Raw genomic sequence first — 23443 nt, forward strand, 5'->3', positions numbered from 1 at the left:
GTTAAAGTCAATATATCTAACGTGACAAGGATATACTGGATGGAAATAAAGTCCCTTAGTATAATTGCCATGCTGCCCTGGGTGTTCACACATGGGAGCGATGGTGAACGACTGTGTATGCACATATACCCTTATGCACATGTGCAGCCGCTTGGTGCGAGTGCCCTTATTCAGATCTGATCGCAGTACAAATTTGTTCTCAAAATGGGCAAAACCATGTGCACTGCAGGTGGGGCAGATGTAATATGTGCAGAGAGAGTTACATTTGGGTGGTGTGTTGAAACTGAAATCTAAATTGCAGTGTAAAAATAATGCAGCCAGTATTTACCCTGCACAGAACCAAAATAACTCACACAAATCAAACTCTCTTTATACATGTTACATCTGCCCCACCTGCAGTGCACATGGTTTTTCCCATTTTGAGAACAAATTTGTACTGCGATCAGATCTGAATAAGGTCCCTAGTTCGGACGAGGGGCATGGGGCGGCGGTGAAGTGACGCACCCATGGGGTCACCAAGCGTTTCATGGGTGTTCCCATGCTAATGTGTCTGTGATGCAGGAGCGGGGGGCATGCAGCTGACATCAGAGGATGTCAACTGCCCGTCCGCTTCCCATACAGGGTTCACGCAGACTTAAGACACCACAGAGGTGTCCTAAATCTGCAAGCTCTTGCAAAATCATTCAATGGCCAGTGACCATGGGATGATATCGTCCCCGCATGCAAGTCTACGAATGGCTGTATATGCAAAACATCCACTGGCGTAACTATAGCACCGCAGCCCCCGCCACCGCGGGGGGCGATGTGCATATGGGGGCGCCGGGGGCTGCGGTGCTATAGTTACACCTCCCCCCAATCCCCCGCAGGCTTACCTATTTCGCTGGTCCCGGCGGCTCCGTTCTTCTGCTGAGGACCACCACAAAATGGCCTCCCCCATATAGCACACAGTTCTCTGAAACTGTCTGCTGTATGGAGGCGGCCATTTTGTGGTGGTCCTCAGCAGAAGAACGGAGCCGCCGGGACCAGCACGAAAGGTAAGGCTGCGGGGGATTGGGGGGAGTTTGAATGGGCGGCGGGGGGGGGGGGGGGGGGCGCCCAAAACGTAGCTACACCGCTGAAAATATCCATTCGCATGCGTGAGAGGATCTTCGTCATGCGAAGGGGGCAGCCAGTAGTGCAGCTTTACGTGTCAACCAGAATAAACTCCAAAGTCTGTTTCTTTATTTGCAGAAGGTAGATAGCATACCAGGTTACCAGCTTGGCATTTCTCAAGTTACAGCATGGCAGGTTTTCCAGCAGGCAACACGTAGGCTTCACAATGTGGGTACACTCCAGAGATGAAATAATATTTAGCAAAAAGGCTAAAAAGAGAGCGCAGTACAATAAAAATAACCTGTATTTTAATATCCACAGGTTGAAAAATGACAATATATCACTTCAAGGGAAATACATGCACAGCATATGGTATTATCATATATCAGATGAGGTAGTCACTACCTCTATTACCTCCTTATACAGCTTGAGACATATAAAGTCCTTGATTAGACTCCAATGAATAATCTCCAATAAGGAATAATGTTTTCAGTTGACCAATTTTGAACTTCTGTGCTATGCTCGACCCCACTAGATGATTTCACCGTTAATGTAGAGCGCAGTCACACTCCCCATATCATTACAGGATTATAGATGTGACTTTGTGGTCCTAGCATCTACAACCGGCTTTCATATGTAGACTAAGCACTTCTGGTGAAGCCACGGCACTTGTCCAGTTGTCTTCTGCCACTAGCAGGGCGGCAGCCGTGAGATGCCGGTACACCCATAGTGAGTAGAAGACCCAAGGGAGGGGCTCACCAGCTGTGCTGAAGTTCTTTTGTGGTGAATTGGTAATTGCTGTTGTCAACCTCAGGCTGTATACTGTCTCGTTAGGGTAGTGAAGGCACAACCTGATGGAGGTAGTAGATAGAGATTACCCAAATTTGGGTACTTGTGTATTTTGGCGGCGCCCCCGATCTCCATCGCGCGATGTTTTAATCGCATCGCATGCCATGCACCCACTAGCATGCGATGTGATGCAACGCGATTTTTGCCCCCTATGCGATGAAAGATTGTATAAGCACCCTAAAGGGTGCTTTTAAGCACCCTAATGGGTGCTTACAATGTTAAATGCACCCCCACACCACCCCCCCCACTATAAACGTGAACCCTAAGCGTGGCGAGCGCAGCGAGCCCGCGAGGGGCGGCGGTACGCGTCCTCCGACCTTTTCATACCCCCCACTATCCACGTCGGCGTGGAGTTGAGAATAGAAAGTGTGGCGAGCGCAGCGAGCCACCGAGCCCGAAGCGTGACGAGCGTAGCGAGCCCCGCGAGGGGACGCGGATACCTTCACAGGTATCGGAGTCCCCTCGCGGGCTTCACAGGTATCCGCGTCCCCTCCCGGGGCTCGCTACACTCGCCACGCTTCGGGCTCGGTGGCTCGCTGCACTCGCCACACTTTCTATTCTCAACTCCACGCCGACGTGGATAGTGGGGGTATGAAAAGGTCGGAGGACGCGTACCATGCAATGTTTAATCGCATCGCATTGTATGGCATTGTATGCCATATACAATGTCATACAAAATTGTATGGCATTGTACAATATCGCGCGATATCGCGTCGCATCGCATACCATCGTATGCCTTATGGTATGCGATGCGATGGGCGCCGCCAAACTACACAAGTACCCAAATTTGTCCAGTACCTTGACGCGTTTCTCCATATAACACAATTGACACGGTTTCCTCAGATAGGCAAGTAAGATAGTAGAAGTATGATACTAGTTCGTAAATTATAATGTTTTGTGATTTTTTAAATGATTATTTTTGCTCCTTATAGAGCCTGGTTTAGATGCAGTAGCTTTGTAAAAATATGCCAATGCCACAGGGTTGCTGGCCGAACTCAGAGGTTTTTTTTTCGAAGGAGCAGTCACGCACTAGGCAAAACCTTGCCTTGTAAATGACTGGCCCTTTAAAAAAACATCCCATGCTGCCCCATATCTACATCATGGAGGCCATTAAATCTGCATTGGAAGATGCAATCACTGTCCTCTGTACTCTTTCAAAATAAAGACGCCAAGTCCCGTCTTCTCCCCAAAACCAATGTTTTAGGGATGGTGCAGCGACCATTCCAGCAACATTTTAGCAGCACGGATGGTGTAATGGTTAGCATTACTGCATCACAGCACTGAGGTCATGGGTTTGATTACCACCATGGCCCTAACTGTGTGGAGTTTGTATATTCTCCCCGTGCTTGTGTGGGTTTCCTCTGGTTCTCCGGTTTCCTCCCACAATCCAAAAATATACCTAACGGCTATTTGGCTGCCAACAAAATTAACCCTAGAATGTCTGTGTGTACATGTGGTAGGGAATATAGATTGTAAGCTCCACTGGGGCAGGGACTGATGTGGATGTTCAAATATTCTCTGTAAAGCGCTGCGGAATATGTGTGCACTATATAAATAACTGGTAATAAATAAATAATACATTTCTTCAGCAATAACAAAGTCAAAAAGAACCATAAACATTCCCAATATCTGTAACACGGAGCCACTGACCCAGAGTCTTGACCTATGAACATTAAAATAATCAGCGCACACACCAAGCTATAATACAGAACATTTATTAATCCTGCAAAGCACAGATACACCGCTCCATTAAACATTAAAAAATGTTCACAAAGAATGGATTGTGACTGCAAAACTATGGACACTGTTAAGATGTCTGGCTTCTATTTCCAATTCAGCATTTGTGAGTCATTCCCTGGACTGTTCACAGGCAGCCTAAGCAGTTTGACCTTTGATCTTTCGAGAGGTTTTTTCCACCACACAATCTTGTTGCATACAGGAGTCGTTGAGAAGTCAAAGAATACACGTCTTTCACCTCAGCTGCGTGAGTATGGCATGTTTGGTTCATGTGTCAGCGCTTTCAATGTCTACCAATGTAGCAGTTTACGCGTGTAGCGTGTGCTTTTGTTTATTCTGTTATAAGGATACTGGACACTGTCTATTTCATTGATGCTGAGTGTGGAAATATTACTCATGACCTGATTCTGAGATGCTTGCAACTAATGTTAACTTGGCTGAGCGACTATTTGCAACTACCCATAAGCAAAATAGACCCTTGTAGACACAAGTTACACAGAGGGGCTGAGTTGACGGTTATCAAAAATGTGACGGAAAAGTGTTTGAGGGGGACCTGCACTTTATAGCAAATATATGGATGACTCTGAGAGAGGCCACCTTCACCGGAGGTTCTGGAAAAGGGGTATGGGGCATAGGGCCTAATTCAGGTTGGCTCGCAAAAGCAAAATCTCTCTCTATTGGGCAAAACCAAGTGCACTGCAGGTGGGGCAGATGTAACAGGTGCAGAGAGAGTTAGATTTGGGTGAGTTATTTTGTTTCTGTGCAGGGTAAATACTGACTGCTTTATCCTTACATTGCAATATAGATTTCTGGGAGTTATTCTGGTTCACTCGCAAAAAAGCACAATCACTCTCGAATGGACAAAACCATGTGCACTGCAGGTGGGGCAGATGTAACAGGTGCAGAGAGAGTTAGATTTGGGTGTTCCATTGTTTCTGTGCAGGATAAATACTGGCTGCTTTATTTTTACACTGCAATATAGATATCAGTTTGAAGTACAAACCCCACCCAAATCTAGCTCTCTCTCTCTCTGCACATGTTACATCTGCCCCACCTGCAGTGCACATGGTTTTGTCCATTCGAGAGTGATTGTGCTTTTTTGCGAGTGAACCAGAATAACCCGCAGAAATCTCCATGGCAATGTAAGGATAAAGCAGACAGTATCTATCCCAGGGTTGCCGACTTTCAAAAAATCCTCTCCGGGAGAAGCCCGGAGAGGAATCTTGCATTACTAGTTTTGGGGGTGGGGCTTAACAGTGACGTCATTAAGCCCCACCCCCGCAAATAGCCAAAATAACTGATATCCATGGAGGGGGCGGGGCTAAAATGACACGATTGTGCCGTTTTAGCTCTGCCCCCTCCCCTGAGACCCGCGGATTTTGTATGCCGCGATCGGGGGGGCTCAGTGGGGGTCCCCCTGATTCCGGGAAGGTTGCCCACCCTTCCGGGGGCCGGGAGGAAGGACCCGATTTTCGGGAGACTCCCGCAAATTCCGGGAGGGTCGGCAACCCTGATCTACCCTGCACAGAAACAAAACAACTCACTCAAATCTAACTCTCTCTGCACATGTTACATCTGCCCCACCTGCAGTGCAGCATGGTTTTGTCCATAAAAGTAGGAGTTTGCTTTTGAAAACCAATCTGAATCACCCCCTTAGGGTCAACTGTTTAAAGGTTGACATACATTAGGTCGAGTGCTAAAGGTCGACAGGCCTTAGGTCAACAAATGAAATGGGTCGAGGTGGCTAAGGTCGTCAGGGTCTGAATGTTGACACACGCATTAGGTTGACAATGGGAATGTTGTCAGTCAAAAGGTTGGACCTCAAGACGCCACAAGCATCACACCAGTCTCCTCCAGAAGGAGTCGAGCGCACGCCGCTCCAGCCGCCCTAACACCCCGGGTGACGCAAGCCAGCCGAACCCGGAAGTGGAAGGAACGGCTGTAGTAGCGGTGTGGACCTGCAGCCGGCAGCACCGCGGGAAGTGCGGACGCCGGTGAAGACAGAAGAGGACGCGAGGCAGAGATCACCTTCGCCGCAGCAACTGCCAGGTACCGGGTAAGTGTCCAGGTGCACCACCGGAGGGTTAGGGACACCAGCCCCCGGTACCACCCAGCACTTGCCTTGACCACCAGGAACGTGTACGACTGAGACTCCAGCCAGTGAACCCCCAGTTCAAGGGCTCCACCCCATACCTCAAGTGTTCATCACAGACTTCCACACTACCCCCCACCAGTGGTACCCCAGTGCCCCCACCCGCACGGAGTCCCCACTGGTCCACCACCCCACCCAGGTCGACACAGGGAGTCTGACACGCATACCAGAGCCTGTGGAAGACACAATAGTGAGATCCACAGTAGACCTCTGGCCCCCGATGACGCCCACCCCCAGGCCGAGCACCCCCACTTCACCCTTAATTAAGAGACGTTTTATCTTAATTGCACCAGTGATAATAAAGATCATTTGTTTTCACCACATCAGCCTTACAGTATATTTATACTTCGCTTACACTTTGTTACAAACAAATAACAACACACATCAGAATCCACGGAGTGCGAATTTCTACCCCCAATACGACATCTATGTTACCAGGTCTTTGGACAAGACCCAGATTTGCTGCACCAACAAACAAGCTCGAAGGTAGAGCGCGATACTGAAACCAATATCACCAGTCAAAAGGTTGACCTGAGTTTTTCACGTTTTTTTGTCCCGAATGTCGACGTAAGGTGATATGGACACTGTACCATTGTCCGAATAAACACAGCCTGCTCGCAAGGTTAATGCTGCCCCACTGAACGCCAGCATTTTGTGTTGCAAATCTGCCTTTTTTGGGGGAGAGTCAGAAAACAATGCCAGTGCGCCCGCGCATGTCCATGGCGGGTCTTTGCCATCAGGGTTGGCCCCCGATCAGCCCGTCTCGGTCACAGATTAGTGGAAGGCTCAGAGCTGCACAAACCTTTTGATGGTTGGAGAATTGTGTTTGCGCGTGGATTGCCATTAACGATCCATTTCCACGTGGCGCTTTCTCTTTCTGTCTGCTGGCAGCTATCTACAATGTTACAGATTAGTCATTCCTGCTGAATGAGGCCCGATGACAACAGCTGGAGTAAAGTCTAAAGTTCCGATTATTGATCCATGTCCGTAATAACATTTTATTTTTTTATTGTACAAAAGAAATGAGTTATCCTCGTAATGTTTCCCCCGTGAGTAGCTAGGTCCAGGAGCGCCTTAAGAGAGGAGGAGGCCGGGAGCAGCCTTGTGTCTAGAGCGCTCAGACCCTACTGCGCATGCGCCAATTTCAGGAAAAATGACACAGTGCCCATTTTTCTGCTGCTGCGTTGCGGAGTCTGAGCACCGGGCCATTGTTATGGCGATTGCTCCTGGCGCCGCCGCTTCACTCCAGAGGGTAATAATGGGTGCGGTGTGCACGTTATGGCCCCCACTGCAACTCACTGGCCTGTGCCACGCTGCCCCCATTATAGGTAGGAATGAGTTATAGTGTCGACTGCATGAATGTCGACATGCATTAGGTCAACAGGGCTTAGGTCGACACCTGAAATAGGTTGACATGGCTAAGAGTTGGAAGGTTGACACAAGCATTATTTGGGTAGGTTTCTCATGTTTTCTGTTCTGATTATCGACACAGACACTGTCTAAGTGTACCGTGTCCCCTCGCTGCGCTCGCCATGCTTCGGGCACTCGCTTATTCTCCGCCGTAGTGGACGGTAGGGTATGAAATACTGCCTGTCGGCGCATGTCGCCTCCAAATTAAACATCATGCCGACCTTTTGACTGTCAACCGTCCCATTGTCAAACTAATGCGTGTGTCGACTTTCCGATCCTGTCGACCATGGCTATGTTGAGCTATTTCAGGTGTCGAGGGAAGTCCTGTCGCCCTTCAGTGGTCAACCTAATGCATGTAGACATTCATATGGTCGACCTAATGACCATGGGCCAGATGTACGAAGCTTGAAAATTGATAAAATGGAGGGTGATGAACCAGCAGCCAATCAGCTCCCACCTGCCATGTTACAGACTGGGTTTCAAAAATGTCAGGCAGCAGCTGAGTGGATGGAGGTTTATCACTCTCCACTTTATCACTTTTGCCGCTTAGTGCATCTCACCCAGAATCCCTTGTAGCTATGCCGCTGGCTGGGCCCCTTAGTACTTATTGCAGTAACAGAGAGCACTGCGGCTTCACGTCTCCCATCTTGATAAGTTACAGATTAGAGGGCCAGATGCACTAAGCTTCAAAAGTGATAGAATGAATAGTGATAAAACAGCCAGCCAATCAGCTCCTACCTGCCATGTCACAGACTGTGTTTGAAAAATGTCAGGAAGCAGCTGATTGGCTGGCTGTTTATCACTCTCCATTTTATCTCTGTTGAATCTTAGTGCATCTGGCCCATTGTTTCAGTTTCCAGCTGTCTTCCTTATCGCCATTATAACTTCCGTGCCCGAGAGGTCAGCGCTGAATGACATAATAATTGTGGCACACTGTCTGAGTCTGTGCAGCACTGAGTTCCCCCCCTCCTGCATACACAGTGCTATGGAAGTGAGACAGAAGTAGTGACACTGGGCACAGTATTATGCAGGTGTCACATTTCCAGAAGTACAGGGCAGGATCACTGAGGCCCGGGATCCAATGAAAGGGCCAGGAAAACAATCTGCCAGCAGGAAAAGCCTGAAACAGAGGGAGACTGAGAGGAGAGAGGCTGAGACAGCAGGAGACATGAATGGGGCCCGCTGACTGTTCCTGCACCACACAATGCTGATATTACCAAGACTGTAACACTGTAAAGATACAGAGCTGTTATAGGTGAAAGGTACTGTGCTCATATCCCATCATTCCAACAATATACAGCGCTGGGACTGGGACTGCTGCAGGAGCGGGGGAGGGGAGCAGGGGAGGGGGTGTACCACAGACCACAATACAGATCTTCAATAGACAAGGCAGCAATAAAAAAAGTAATAGGACCCCTTAAATATAAATGACACAAACAGTTGGCACTTAGTACATTGGCGTAAATTTAAAAAGTGCTTTAAAGGGGCCTACACATGGGGAGATTTGCTGAGCGCTGTGAGCTGAGCGATCTGTCAGGGCCAGTGTTCTCTGGTGCGGACACTGGCCCTAACCAGCGATTAACTAGATTTATCCAGCATGCTGGTTATCAATCATTAGGGTGATAGCAACGCGCGGGGCCCCGCATCACTACTGCTATGGCCCCTACACATGGAGCTATGTAGGGGCAATTTCTAAGCAATCCAATGAGTTTGTGTAGAAAATGCCCTGAAATCGCTCCCTGTGTAGGCCCCATAACTTATACCGTCCAATCAGATGTCATCTTGTATTTATCTGACTTTAAAAGTTTTCCAGCTGATAGAATTGGTTGTCATGAGTTACAGCACAGTGAGGCAAATGTATTAAGCCTGGGAAGAGATAAACTGGAGATAAAGTGGAGATAAAATGAAAGGAGATAAAGCACCAGCCAATCAACTACCAACTGTCATTTTAAAACACAGTTGATTGGCTGGTGCTTTATCTCCTTTCACTTTATCCTCACACTGGGCGGGATGTATTAAAATACATCGCTGCCCTTCGCGGCCCCCCGCTGCGATGCGGTGACGGAGGCCCCCCGCGATACCTGGAATGTGGTGTGTCTCCGTCACCTCCCTGCCGCCTCCTGCATCCCTCACGCCGGGGACAGCTAAGCAAGCTGTCCCCGGCGCCTTCTCCTCCCCCCTGCAGCCGGAAGGACGTCCGTCTGCGTCACTAGGGGGAGGAGGGGTTTACCTTCCAGTGTCCAGGAGGACCTGCAAGAAGGTAAGCCCAAGGGAGGGGGAAAGGGGGGGTCGTCGAGGCGGCGGGTTTGCGTCGGCGGGCGGCGAAAAGAAGCCCATAGGCTTCTATAGGGTATCGCCACCCAAAGGTGGCGATACCCTACACTGCGGTATCAGTGGATACATTGGAAAATGCGGTAAAACCAGGGTTTTACCGCATTTTCCATTTGATACATCTCGCCCCTTTATCTCCAGTTTATCTCTTCTCCAGGCTTAATACATCTGCCCCAATATTACTTCTTGGATTATGTTATTAAATAATAACTTGATTATTATTGCCCACATTTTTGCAACCAAAGAACTATTGGAATAAAAGTCAGTGCGGTAACATCTTTTCTTTTACAAAAATGTCTGGTTACTAACGTCTACACCAGTGGTCCTCAAACTCGGCCCCCAGGACCCCACACAGGTCATATTTTCCAGGTGTGTTTTTATTCATGTCAGAGGTGAGTTTCGGGTTCCCGACTGTCACACCACACCCAGTTATATCAGCCTATGCAAATTCTATCGGTGCTACCTAGATTTTGTTATTGGTGTTGGCTCCAGTGACCCATTATGTGCAGATGGATAATTTGTCTATTATTTAACGTTCCACCTCCAGGCTTGGTTAGTTTGCACACGTCTGCCAAATTGTATCTAATTGCACCCCTTTTCCAATGACACAACAAACTAGGTTATTGCCCAGTCTACCTGGGTTGAGGGTCAGTAGAAAAGGGCCCCCAGAAAATAACGGTGCAGAGAAGAGATGTGTGGCGTCCACTTTTTCGGGTTTTTGTTTTGGATCTGGATCTCCCTTCGTGTTTTGGATCTGGATTGGTTTTGGCAAAACCACCCTTGCGGGTTTTGGTTTTGGATCTTTTTTATTTTTTTAAATGGCTAAAATAACAGAATTTGGGCCTGTTTTTGCCCCTTAAGTATTATTGACCTCAACAACATTAGTTTCCACTCATTTCTAGTCAATTTTGATCACTTCATAGCTTACAAAATTGTTTTCATTGATTGTAGCTCGGCCAAAAGGTTATACCGAGGTAGCTGGATGACTAAGCAAAGCGACAGCAGTGGGCATCACATACATGTGGACCTTACACTTCCAACCTGGCACATCTTGGAAGCAGAGCGACACTGCAGGGGCAGACAGGGTGGCAGTTTAATAAACTACCCCCAAAAAAGAGAAATGCTCCAAAGAGCAAAAAATACAAAGAGGTGCAAGATGAAATTGTCCTTGGACACTGGACACAACCCCTGGACACTGCCCCTGGTTAGTGGACACAGCCCCTGTACACTGGACACAGCCCCTGGACAATGGACACAGCTCCTGTACACTGGACAAAGCCCCTGTACACTGGACACAGCCCCTGTACACTGGACACAACCCCTGGACACAACCCCTGGACACAGCCCCTGTACATTGGACACAACCCCTGTACACTGGACACAGCCCCTTGTATAATGGACACTGCAGCCCCTGTACACTGAGTGTACAGTCAGCAGCACTGCAGCCCCTGCGTGTAAGCACTGCAGCACCTAGGGTTACCACCTTTGTGTTGAGAGATTCTCGGACAGTGGCCCGCCCCTTGACACACCCACAGCCCACCCCTTGATCCGCCCCCAGCCCCGCCCCTTGGCCCTTCTTGCCATGTTTTTTTTTAACCTTTACGTCAATTCCATTCTTGATTTTGCACACCATAATGCGAGTCACACGTTACATTACACACTGTAATGACCATTACACGTTATGCCACACCGTGATGCCCATTACATGTTACACCATACACCGCAATGGCCATTACATGTTATGCCCATTACACATTATGCCACACACCATTATGCCTATTACTCGTTATGGCAGCACTCAAGATATTTGTTTGTAAAGCAGGAACATGGACAGTGCACGCCGAAGACGCGCCCAAAATTTTTTCAATATAATGCCGATCAAACGTCACTCACCCATTACATAGTATACCACATGCCATAATGCCTATTACACCACACACACCGTGATGCCCATTACACATTATGACACACAACATTATGCCCATTACTCATATGCCAGGACTCAACACGTTTTCTAAAGCAGAGAAAAAATGCATAGTGTGCGCCTAAGGCGCGCACCAAAATATGTCACCGTATTGCCGATTACACGTCACACACCCATTACATAGTATACCACATGCCATAATGACAATTTCACGTTATGCTAAACACCGTAATGCCCATTACACGTTATACCAAACACCGTAATGCCCATTACATGTTATACCAAACACCGTAATGCCCAATACACATTATCCCATACACTGTAATGCCCATTACAAGTTAGACCAAACACCGTAATGCCCATCATTGGGACATGAGGAAATTCTGTGGGCGCTAGTGAAATCACTGGGGCTTGATTCAATAAAGTGGGTCCTAGACAGAGACAAGGCAATTCATTGGCAAAAGTGACATCAATGAGATGAGACCATTCAGTGAGCACTAGTGATGTCACTGACTCATGATACAATTAGGTGGGCACTAGTGACATCACTTAGACAAGGTAATTCAGTGGGCACTAGTGACATCAATAAGAAATTATTAAATTAATTAGGAAATAGTGGCATCACTTACATGACATGGTTCAGTGTGCAACTGTGCACTAGTGACACCAATGCGGAGATCCTCCTGCTGATCGTGACCCCCGGGTAAGTAATTATGCTCTCTCCTCTGCTCCAATGACAGTTCAGAACTTCAGCGGGCTGCCGTGATCCCACTGCGCGCTGGCTGTGAGGTGACAGTCTGCCTCCCCGCCATTGGCTGGTGCAGCCGTCACGTGACCGCGCTGCCTTCCCAGTAATGCTGTGCGGGGCGGGCAGTCATCGGCGGCGGCACCTCCTGCTGTAAATGATTTGGCATATATAGGGTGCAATCAGGGGGTCACTGCCTGTTCCCGGACATTGTATAGTCCGGGAACGTCACCCGACCGGACTCTGGACACTTGGCTTAATTACCGGATTGTGCGGAGTAATCCCGGATGGGTGGTAACCCTAACCACATGCCATAATGCCCATTGCGAGTTATGCCAGGGCTCAATTTTTTTTTTTTTAAATAAGGACAACAGGGACAGTGGAACATATAGTAGGGGATAGTCTAAAGTTTGATGGTGTACACAATTGATTATATAGCACCAGGAATAGATGCTACTTGTTGTCCCCCCTCTGTCTCCATTTTAATGCCCCCATATCCATTATTCTGCAGTCCCCCCTCCTACCATTATTTTGCCCCTGCCACATGTCCATTATTATTTTGCTTCCCCATGTAGATTATGCTTCCCCCCCATATCCATTATTATGTTGTCCCTCCTCTGTGTCCATTATTATGCCCCCCCCCCCGTCCATTATTATGCTAATTGTCCATTACTATGTGTCCTTGCCTGTCCATTAATACATCTCCCTCCCCCCTGACAATTACTCACCTGGCCCCTCCAGGCTTTCACCATGTAGAAATATCAGGCGCTGTCAGCTGCCTGCCGCTACAGGGATCCGCTGGTGCCTCCTGTCCTCTGTCCACTCCAGCCCAATGCCTCTGGTTATCGGCGGCAGTATGAACTCGGAGGCGGCACCCACTTAGAGCCCTGCGCATAGACGCCTATGTGACGTCACTTGGCGCAACATCACGGCGCCGAAAGGGGAGGCGCACTATTTAAATTTTCATTGCAGCTGCACGGCAGTCCTACCGCGGCCGCTTGCTGAGATCACAGCAGCGCGGCTCAGCCAGGGGATAGAGCAGCTGCCGGTCTCCAGCTGACAGTCGGTCTTCAGTTCCCGGACATTGTATAGTCCGGGAACGACACCCGTCCGGACTCCGGACACCTGGTCTAATTACCGGACTGTCCGGAGTAATCCCGGACGGGTGGTAACCCTAGCAGCACCTAGTTACAACAACAACAAAAAATCAATCAGCACAGGGCACGGAGCACAGAGCCCAGATCTCCCACCCACCCTCTTCCCTCTCCTATAATGGAGTGAAGATGGCGGGGCGCACGTGTGTCTTATATAACATCCCGATCGGGCGAGAATCCGACAGCCTGATGATGATGTTTTGCCTCGTTTTCGGGCGGGAACTCCCGAGCCGGCTCGGATCCTGACTCGGATCGCGATGTTCGGATCTGTTGGATCCCGGAGATCCGGACCCGCTCATTTCTAGTGCAGAGTAATAGGGTGAATTGGGTCATCTGACCTGGGTCCTTTTTAAAGCATATGGAAAGCCAGATCACCGGCACTTGGTGAAGATATCCAAGCACCAAAACAAAAGAATCACTGAACATGAGTGGGCTGACCTGCTAATAACCCGGGTCAAAGAAGCAACATGAATGGGGCCTGATCCGGGGTTAAGTTGGAAAAAGTGTACTATAGTAATGTCCAAAACAAAAACACTCATGTGTATCACAAGGAGAGTGCTATCTGTTATGTAGGTCTAAAATATTTGGATATGTTTCCCTTCATTGTATCTCCTCTCTGCCTCTAAACATGGGTACACACCTACAGATTTATCTGTCCAATTTGAGAAAATGATTGTTAACCATTTGCTCCCAAATGATGGAAAATGGATAGCAATGATTGTTTGGATAAATGTGTTAAATAAAACGACTTTAACCAATTTGTCTGAATGATCGTTGTCCATTTTGTCCATTTTCCAGCATTTGGGAGCAATTGGTTGAATTTCCTTTACTAACATACGTTACCAGATTGTAGTGTCCACCAGACAGATTGGACAGATAAATCTTCAGGTGTGTACCCTGCTTTTGTGTCACATTCTCTGCCAGTGGTCTGACTAGCAGATTCCACTCTGATCCTGCAGGTTCATTATGAGATTATGAGCAGCTGGGGCCTACACCTGGGAACTGCTATTTATGTTCCTGTGCAGATTATATTGGCCGATGGACGAAATAATAATTGACAGAATCACCACATCCAAATGCTGACGGATAAAATACCAACAGGCACAGAAGACAAAATAGTAACAATCAAAACAATGACGAGCCAAAATATTGATGATGATGATAATAATAGTAACATGTTTGTGTCAGCCGACAGCTGTTGCTATGGACCCCTAATTAGTATAAAGATTCGCTCAGAACTTTACCATTCTCGATTGTATTGCACGTGTATGGAAGAAGTTCAAAATATGTGAAAAACTCATTTTGACCTTATTCACTTTGACCTGTTGACCCTATCAACCTATTGCATGTTGACCATTTTGGATAGATCTAGTGACTACTGTCTATCAACTGGAACCACCATATATAATGCTGTTTGATAGTTGGGGTAGGCTTTAGTACACCAGCCCTGATTCACACTCAGATGCTGAACTGATCTGGTTACAGCTGTGTGCATGTGCAGCAATGGGGCTGTGACACAGTGCAGGGATGTACATCGGAATTCCACCATCAAATGATGGATGGGCATCCGCCTTCGAATCTTTCAATGCGATGGTCACTGACCATCGCTTCAAAAGAATTTCATAGAAAAAAAAATTAATATGACTTACGCATGCGCATTCGTCTTCAGCCGTGGCCACGCATGTGCAGAAGCACAGCAGTGTGGCTGTCTGGGGGGCGGGGCCATCGGAACAGCATCCAATGTTTCCCATTCGATGTCGGCAAACATCTGAATGCCTCCATGGAATGGTAAAAATACTATCATCAAAACAAAAACATCAATGGTAGTAAAACATTGTGATGCATTTCCTAGTGCAGAGGAAGCTGCTGCAGTGGTCAATTGACCCGATATCAGGAGCATGCCGAAACCAGCATGGCCAGCTAAGTCTCAGGGGCCATGGGCACATGCCTTGGACACCAGATTTAAGGGGGGCACCAAGCTACAGTAATTGCAGGTTTCCCACTGTTTTCCCCTCCAATGAGTCAGAAGCATGTATCGGTGAGGGTAGGGCAGGGCTGGGTTAAGGGTAGATACAGGGGGGGAAGGACAACTCAGGCCCTCACCTCTCAGCGGGCCCCATGGCCTGAGCTCCCCTGCAAGGCGTTGACATGGAGGGACTGGGATCACCCACCATAATAGTGCCCCCCCCCCCCCCATCTGCGCTGCGAGTGTGATGCCAACCCTACACAATAAGCCTCTCTTGTTTTTACAACTTCTGCTGCATTCATGCCATGTTCCTGTACTTTAAACCAGTGCAGTGCTGGGATAATAATATTGGTATTTGCTTCCTTTTCAGAATCATCACCATGTGGGTTACTGTAGCTAAACATTTATTAAGGAGCAAAGTCTGCTTGTGCGCAGCATCCACATCACTACAAGTACAAAGGAACAAAAGATTTCCTTGTGGTTCTCTGCTCTCCTTCTCCCGATGGCAGCACAGTACTCCTGTATACGATCAGGCTGATCACAGTGAAGCAATGATTCAGCATGTGGAGACATTGGATGCTAAGCGCTTTGTCTGTGTACATTGGGAAGATGGAAGGCAAAGTCTATATCCCTATGTATGGCTGAGAGACAACTGCCAGTGTCCCGAATGTTTTCTTCAATCGGCCAAGGCGAGAAAACTTCCGATTGAGAGTCTGGATGTTAACACTGGATTGAGAGATGTTACTCTGACCAACACAAAGAAGGTATGCAAAGTGATACTAAGGGGTTCAGTTACTAAGATGGGAGATCTGTTGAAGATGGAATGTTGCTATGGGCAACTAATCAGATTTTACTTATATAGCACCTTCTAGAACACGAGTGGGCAATAAGCAGGCCTCCAGCTGTCGATGAACTACACATCCCAGCACACCCCCAAAGAATGATGCAGTTAAGCCCAATGCTTATTGAGTCTTTGATGCTCCAAAAAGCCCTGTTAAAGTGTCTTTATCAATGGTTCCCACCGGTGGTAGTATCATGGTGTATGTCGGAAATGGTGTTTATATAGGTACACACTAGTGAATGATTCAGACTATTAGCAGCCCAGTTACTTATGCAGTGGTGAGAACCAGTGGTATTCATTTATTAATGGATAGCAGGTACAAATGTACTCACTGTTACATGCACACTGGTGATGGCGCATAGAGTGTATTGCTGTTGAGTGCAAAAATAGGTATCAGAGCAGGGATGCTGAAATAGCATCAGGAATTGTAGGTAATCAGAGGTCTCTGTTCTCACACCTTTTGTTATCTCTTTTTCTTTGCTGATATAAAGTATAACGGTACTTGTGTAGTTTCACGGCGCCACTGCCCCCGGATTGCATCGTACGCAAATCACATGCAATTTTCATACGATGCAATTTAGCACATCCCCACTATTCATGTCAGCCCGAGCGTGGTGAGCACACGAGGTACGCGTCCTCCCGATATGTTGATACCCCCACTATCCACGTCGGCGTGGAGTTGATTTAATAAAAGGATCTGGTGTCCATACTGATTTGAGTAACTTATAATGGTATGGAAAACAGCGCATCCAATAAATATACAGTAGGTAAGGTAAGGCCTGCAAGAGTCCAGTCCAGTGTCCAATAAAATAACATTTCGTACACAGAAAACATACTTTGTATGCTTAGGGATGAATTCACACAAGGTCAGATCGCATAATAAATTTATTGCATAGTGTCACATTAATCATAAAATGTGTGGGGCGCATCCTACTGTAATCTCTCTTATACGGCCTACACACATGCCGATATTAAGGCATTTTCTAAGCGATTTTGCTTAGTTTGGCAAAGTCGCTTAGCAAATGCCCTCACATCGGTGTATGTGTGGGGGCTATATCGGCAGTAGTGCGCATCCCCGCGCGTCTTTATCGCTGGCCGAGATTGATGGACAGTGTCCATCAATCTCGGCATCGGCAGGGTTCTCATACCGGAGAACACTGGCGCTGTCTGCTCGCTTAGCACACAGAGCTGACAGCTCGCTCTGTGTGTGGGCTGTCAGCTCTGTGTGCTATGCGATAGCGGCGCAGCACAGCCCGACCTAGCATAGCTAGGTAGCCCTGCACACATCGCTATGTGTGTAGGGCCCATTAGATTATCTTTCAGAAATAGGCAATTATGCTCCTCTTGCCGCTGTTGTTATTGGGCTGTAATGGGGCATGCGCACCAAAGATAAGTGATTGTCATGGGCGTGTTGACAGAATTACACCCTATTCAGAAGGGTTATGGTCTTTTAGGTCAACAATCAAAAGGTCGACATCTAATGGTTGACATGGTTAAAAAGTCAACATGCGTTCATGTTTTTTTTTTAGGCCGACGTGAGTTTTTCAACCTATGTTGACATAGGTTGCCATGGACACTATAAGTGTACTGCACCCCCTCACATGACTCGCTACACTTTTAGAATCTAACTCTATGACCAAGTGGATGGGGAAGTGTGAACAAGTTGTTTTTTTACTATCTAAACCCTAGATCTAATGCCTGGATACTATTCAGAGGATTCATACGGTTTCATTCGGAACTCTTTCACCAAGAAATGTGCTGCTGCTGTTGATGACTATTGCGGGTTGGGGGTGGTGCGATTGACTCTAATGTAAATGTGCATAGCTGTATTAAGCCTGAAAGTGGAAGTAAAGACAAATGTCTGACATAATTCCAACCGCTCCGATTAAAGAGGAACTGCTCCAATTCACAGATCCAGCTGAGTAGTTGCTCATAAACTTTCAACATTTGAAGCATTGCATTTGGTCTAAATGAGCATAAAAATATTATAACCCTCGTGAGGTGCAGATTCAGTAACACATATGTGTGTGCGGAACACATGGGCTCCTGGGTCTAGGGGGCCCCACCCCGCAACACTCTGCACCCATTTCTCCTCTACAGTTGCCTTCCCAGTGTTCAGCTCTGGCAGCCACCACATTGCATTTTCATAGGCAGTAGGGCTATAACTGCTAATATGTTAGTAACAGACAGTCAAATTTGGAGTGGAATTTTTTGTGTGTGTCATTAATCTTTTTGGAAGAAGCACATTAAATAGTCATAAATTCTAACTTCGGAAACCAGAACCTTAAAACTGGTGAACTGAGATTTATGGAGACCTGCATGTAACTTTTTTTTTTTGTGAAATGCCCAATGAGTGCGCTTCCTGCTGACGGCATCTGTTATGAATTAAGAGAAGCTGGAGATCACCCTGTCTTGATTAATACTATGGTTTACAGCACAGTTACCATGTTTGCATTGGTGTTTTATATTGGATTGTACACAACAAATGTTTCAAATATATTAATATTTTGTAAACTTTTGATAAATACATAAAATATATAAACTTCTACTCAGCAAGTTTATCAAGTTTCTTTTTTCCCCAAAAACTTTTTTATTGAAACCTAACAAAGATGTATATTCAAAATACATTCTTTGTCTACATAAAGTCCTATGTAGTTTTAAAACCTTTCCTTTTCCCATTTTTTTTCTATTTTTTTTTTTTAAATTACAACAGAATAGCATCATATTAAATGGCAACAAAAGGAGCTGTGCTGAGAATGGTACTTGTTTCCTATCTGGGCGCCCGCTACGTTAATTGCGCACCATGCTATTCTCCGTATAAAAATCGGATCGCATCGGATACCACAAATGCACATACACGATATTGAACGATGCGATGCGATCCGATTTTGTTCCCCCATTACCAACGACACCACCACTATCCACGTGATCCCGAAGTGTGGCGAGCGGCGGCGGTACGCGTCCTCCGACTTTTTCATACCCCCACTATCCACGTCGGCGTGGAGTTGAGAATAGAAAGTGTGGCGAGCGCAGCGAGCCACCGAGCCCGAAGCGTGGCGAGCGCAGCGAGCCCCGCGAGGGGACGCGGATACCTGTGAAGCCCGCGAGGGGACACGGATACCTGTGAAGGTATCCGTGTCCCCTCGCAGGCTTCACAGGTATCCGCGTCCCCTCGCGGGGCTCGCTGCGCTCGCCACGCTTCGGGCTCGGTGGCTCGCTGCGCTCGCCACACTTTCTATTCTCAACTCCACGCCGACGTGGATAGTGGGGGTATGAAAAAGTCGGAGGACGCGTACCGACGCCCCTCGCGGGGCTCGCTGCGCTCGCCACGCTTCGGGATCACGTGGATAGTGGTGGTGACCAGGGCCTGAAATGGTAATTTAAAAAAAAAAAAACATTTAATTCAAATAAAATATTTGAATGAAATAAATGTGATCCGATACAAAATGTAGTCGGATCGGATCGGACGCCATCGTACAGCATTGTGCACCGCATGCGATGCGATCCGATTTAAAATGAAATCGGATCGGATAGCATCGTATGCCATCGTACATCATCGAGTACCGAATCCGATGCGATGCGATCCGATTTCATTACGGTGCCGTACGTAGAAAACCTGGGCGCCCAGATAGGAAACAAGTACCCTGAGAATTTATGGATGTAGATAAGTGTATTTAAAGGTGATGTAACAAGGTGTAGCAGGTGCAATTTATGGGTCAGTCCGCTCCTGGTCACATGTCAGGGCTGGTACTGATACATACGGACCACCAAAACAGCCTCAACCTCACACCTCCACCACCATATCTTGAAGCCCATTGCACCCCCACCCCCACACCAGGGTTACCTACCTACCCGGAATGGTGGCGAAACCCCCCCCCCCCCCCCATCGTGGCTTCCCCCCCCCCCCCTGACGCACTATTTAAATAACCTCTGATGAGGGGGCAGGGCTAAAGTATCATAATCACGTCATCTGGGCTTAATGACGTCACGCTCAAGCGCCCCCCCCCCCAAACTCCTGCTGAAGGAGGTGATTTAAAAAAGTCGGCAACCCTGACACACGCACATACTTCTGCCCACACCAGTTGCAAAGTAAGAAATGGTAATGTTGAAAAAACAACATAATAATCACATTTCCTCATCATTCCAGCTTACCTAAAGCTGGGTACACACCTACGGTTTTATCTGTCCAATCTATCTGGTGGAAAAATAAACCTGGAATTTATTTGGGACAATCAAAAATTTGCTCCCAAACAGACGTTCGTCGACCAGACAAATTGTTTAAATCAATCTGATACAACAAATTTTTCCAAGCAATTATTTTTCTCTGTTTTTCAGCATTTGGGAGCAAATGATTGTAATTTGCTTATATGCATTTCCAGATTTTTGTTCCCACCAGACACATTGGACAGAAATCTTTGTGTGTATGTACGCAGACTAAAAGTCACGTAGAGGAGTGTGCTGAATCGGCCACCAGCAAGTGCTGCCCCTGTGCTTATTCCTCACATAACTAGTGGGAAGGAACCTTTTTTGGTTGCTTGGCAACATATCAGGCTTAGCATTTTGCAGTAAGTCTGTGTATACTGTATTAATATTTTTGACCACTTTTTTTCTGGAGAAAGTGAGTTTTTCTATAAACCACTTCGGTGGTATGCCCAGAAATTTCAGCAGGAGTGGACTCTCCTGAAAAGTTTCCGGGCATGCCACTGAAAAGTAGATGTGCCCCAGTGGTGCCTCCAGCTGTGCACCACCTCTAGGGGCACAAACGATCCCCGCTTCACACCTTGCCATCGTATGCCGGATAACCGGGGCGCCCCTGCCACTCGCTGATGCCAGGTCCCGTTCGGGAGCCCTCGGGCAGTCTCCTCTACCAAAGCCTCCTCCTCTACCCCCAAGTGTCAGTAAACAGCCAAAGCTGGTAGCAGGAGCTGCTGCATAAGTCCAGCGGCTGGAGCTTGAATGGTGAGTATTTTTGGGTAGGTTTGTCCTACCCCAGGGAAACCTGCCACTCAAAGGTTTAATTGAAGCCAGCATTTTTCTTGTCTGACACATGTCAAGCCTTTTTTTTCCTTCACTTGTCTGCTTTGCACAAAAAGAGTAAATTAAAGAATTGAGAAAAATCAACTGTGTTGGGCATGTTTTAAGCTAGGCACACACACTAGAAGATTTTGCCCAATATAGACCACCAATTACATAGGAATTTCAGGTTTCAGTTTGCAAAAATGACATGCTATTGGCTGTTCTTTTTCTTTTCTATTTGAAACAGAAATTAAATCTGAACTAAAAAACATGAGGGTGGATTTGCTAAATTAAAACAAGTGTTTGAGATTAAAACCAAAATTCGACACTCTGCACACATCTGTACAACAAATAGTACACGATAAAGATGAGTGCTTTATAGTGTGGCCTGGCTCTGCATGACCATTCTGATTTAAAGTGTACCTAACATTCATAAAACTTTGGAAAGTGTTCTTTTCCCTCGTTCCTACAACTCAGAATGCTTTGATATTCTGAACTTTAGCTAGAAGTTGGGCAATAACAAACTTCAACGGGGGATATTTTGACCAACTCCAGGTCACCTTGAGACCGAAGGGCTGGAGTCTCTCCTTCACTACGTTTATATTCTGGCATAGGTGGATTTCTACAAGGCAACCTAGGCACCTACCTAGGGCCCAGAAGGTCCTAAGAGCCCCTACAGATGTCCTGGTCATCCAAATTGTGTGACTGCCAACACTCCTAAAGTCCTTTTTGATGTTCTTTGATAGGATAAAAAACTTTGTAAAGTAAAGCGGGCAGTTAATTTACTTTAAAGTATTAATCCTAATTTCAAAGAAGCATGAGCCGATTTAGATTTGTACGAAGCGCTGATGGTCACGAAGCTGAGAATTTATCGGTAGACTATTCCTTAATGGAGCTCTAATGACTGATAGGAATTTTCTGTTCAATAACCCAATGTAATATATTTCTCCCAGGTGTCGATTACTTGGCCTGATGATCACCAAAGTGAGTTTGATGCTGAATGGTTGAAGAAAAGATGTTTTTCAAAGGAATCTAGAGCAGAAATGCAGGAAGAACTCTTTCTGGAAGGTATGTGTAAACATGATATAACAATGATTTCAGAATGATTGGTCGGCATTTAAAATGTTCTAGCTTTGCAGCGTAATATCAAGCAGTGAATGACGACACCGTCAGTAGTAATGTTATTTCAAGAAATTTAGCCATGTCGGCATTAGAAACGTGAAACATGATTCATTATGCTATAATTTATAATGCCCATACAATGAAAATGTCTTGTGGAACACTCTGGCACAAGGCTTTTTCCAAATTCGAAAGATTTGCACGTGTCTGACATAACATGCCCACACATGCCCATAAAGCACTTTGCATAATCATGACGTGCGCTTTTCTGATCAGAGAGCTGAGTTTCATAGTGGTTCTGGTCCAAATGATAAATATTGGCATTTGGAGAAGGCTTGTTGTAAAAGTGATCAGGAACGGCTGGGACATAATAATATTGGTGTCATTATGATATATAATAATGCATTGCCACTGGGATACAGACATGGAAAATCATCTGTCTTTAAAAGGTACTTGATTTCAAGGCAGATCACTGCTAACCTCACTGGTGGCTATAATGGGGCAGATGTATTAAGCCGGGCAAAGAGATAAACTGGAGATAAAGTGGAAGGAGATAACGCACCAGCCAATCAGTTGTGTTTGAAATATGACAGTTGGGAGTTGATTGGCTGGTGCGTTAACTCCTTCCACTTTATCTCCAGTTTATCTCTTCGCACGGCTTAATACATCTGCCCCAATGTGTCCATGAACGAGGGGCAGGACACACTGGGGTACATGTATGAAACAGTGATAAGGAAGCCAGAGGAGAAGTGGCCCATGGCAACCAATCAGCTGCTCTGTATAAATGTTATAGTATGCAAATTATAGGTTTTACTTCAGTGCTGATTGGTTGCCATTGGCCACTCCTCCTCCCTTATCACTGCTTCATAAATCTACCCCAGTGTCTAACACAGACGCACGAGGAAGAGATCTGATATTCTCACTCGTCACAATGCTGAAATTTAAATTTGATCTCCTCAAAGTGGTCTAAGTGGCACATTCACACAACATGGAAGTTTTTGCTCACATTGTTAAGTACTGGCTTAAACTCTGTATTATAGGTCACTGGTAGTGGAATGTTGAGCTGTCTGGGAATCCATCTACTTACATCACACATGGTTTTTTATT

General features: G+C 46.7%; 1 protein-coding gene across 1 annotated transcript in view; it reads left to right on the top strand.

The window, feature by feature from the left end:
* The first annotated feature begins 8187 nt into the window (after positions 1 to 8187).
* BBOX1 (gamma-butyrobetaine hydroxylase 1) overlaps positions 8188 to 23443 on the top strand; it is a 67363-nt gene continuing 52107 nt past the window's right edge. The window contains exons 1-3 of the mRNA XM_083165437.1: positions 8188 to 8502; positions 15731 to 16124; positions 22171 to 22285. Coding sequence (XP_083021563.1) covers positions 15741 to 16124; positions 22171 to 22285 — 499 coding nt within the window. The 5' untranslated portion in view covers positions 8188 to 8502; positions 15731 to 15740. The remainder of the gene's footprint in view (positions 8503 to 15730; positions 16125 to 22170; positions 22286 to 23443) is intronic.

The sequence above is a fragment of the Crinia signifera genome, chromosome 11, assembly GCF_055691185.1.
Source record: "Crinia signifera chromosome 11, ASM5569118v1, whole genome shotgun sequence".
NCBI lineage: Eukaryota > Metazoa > Chordata > Amphibia > Anura > Myobatrachidae > Crinia > Crinia signifera.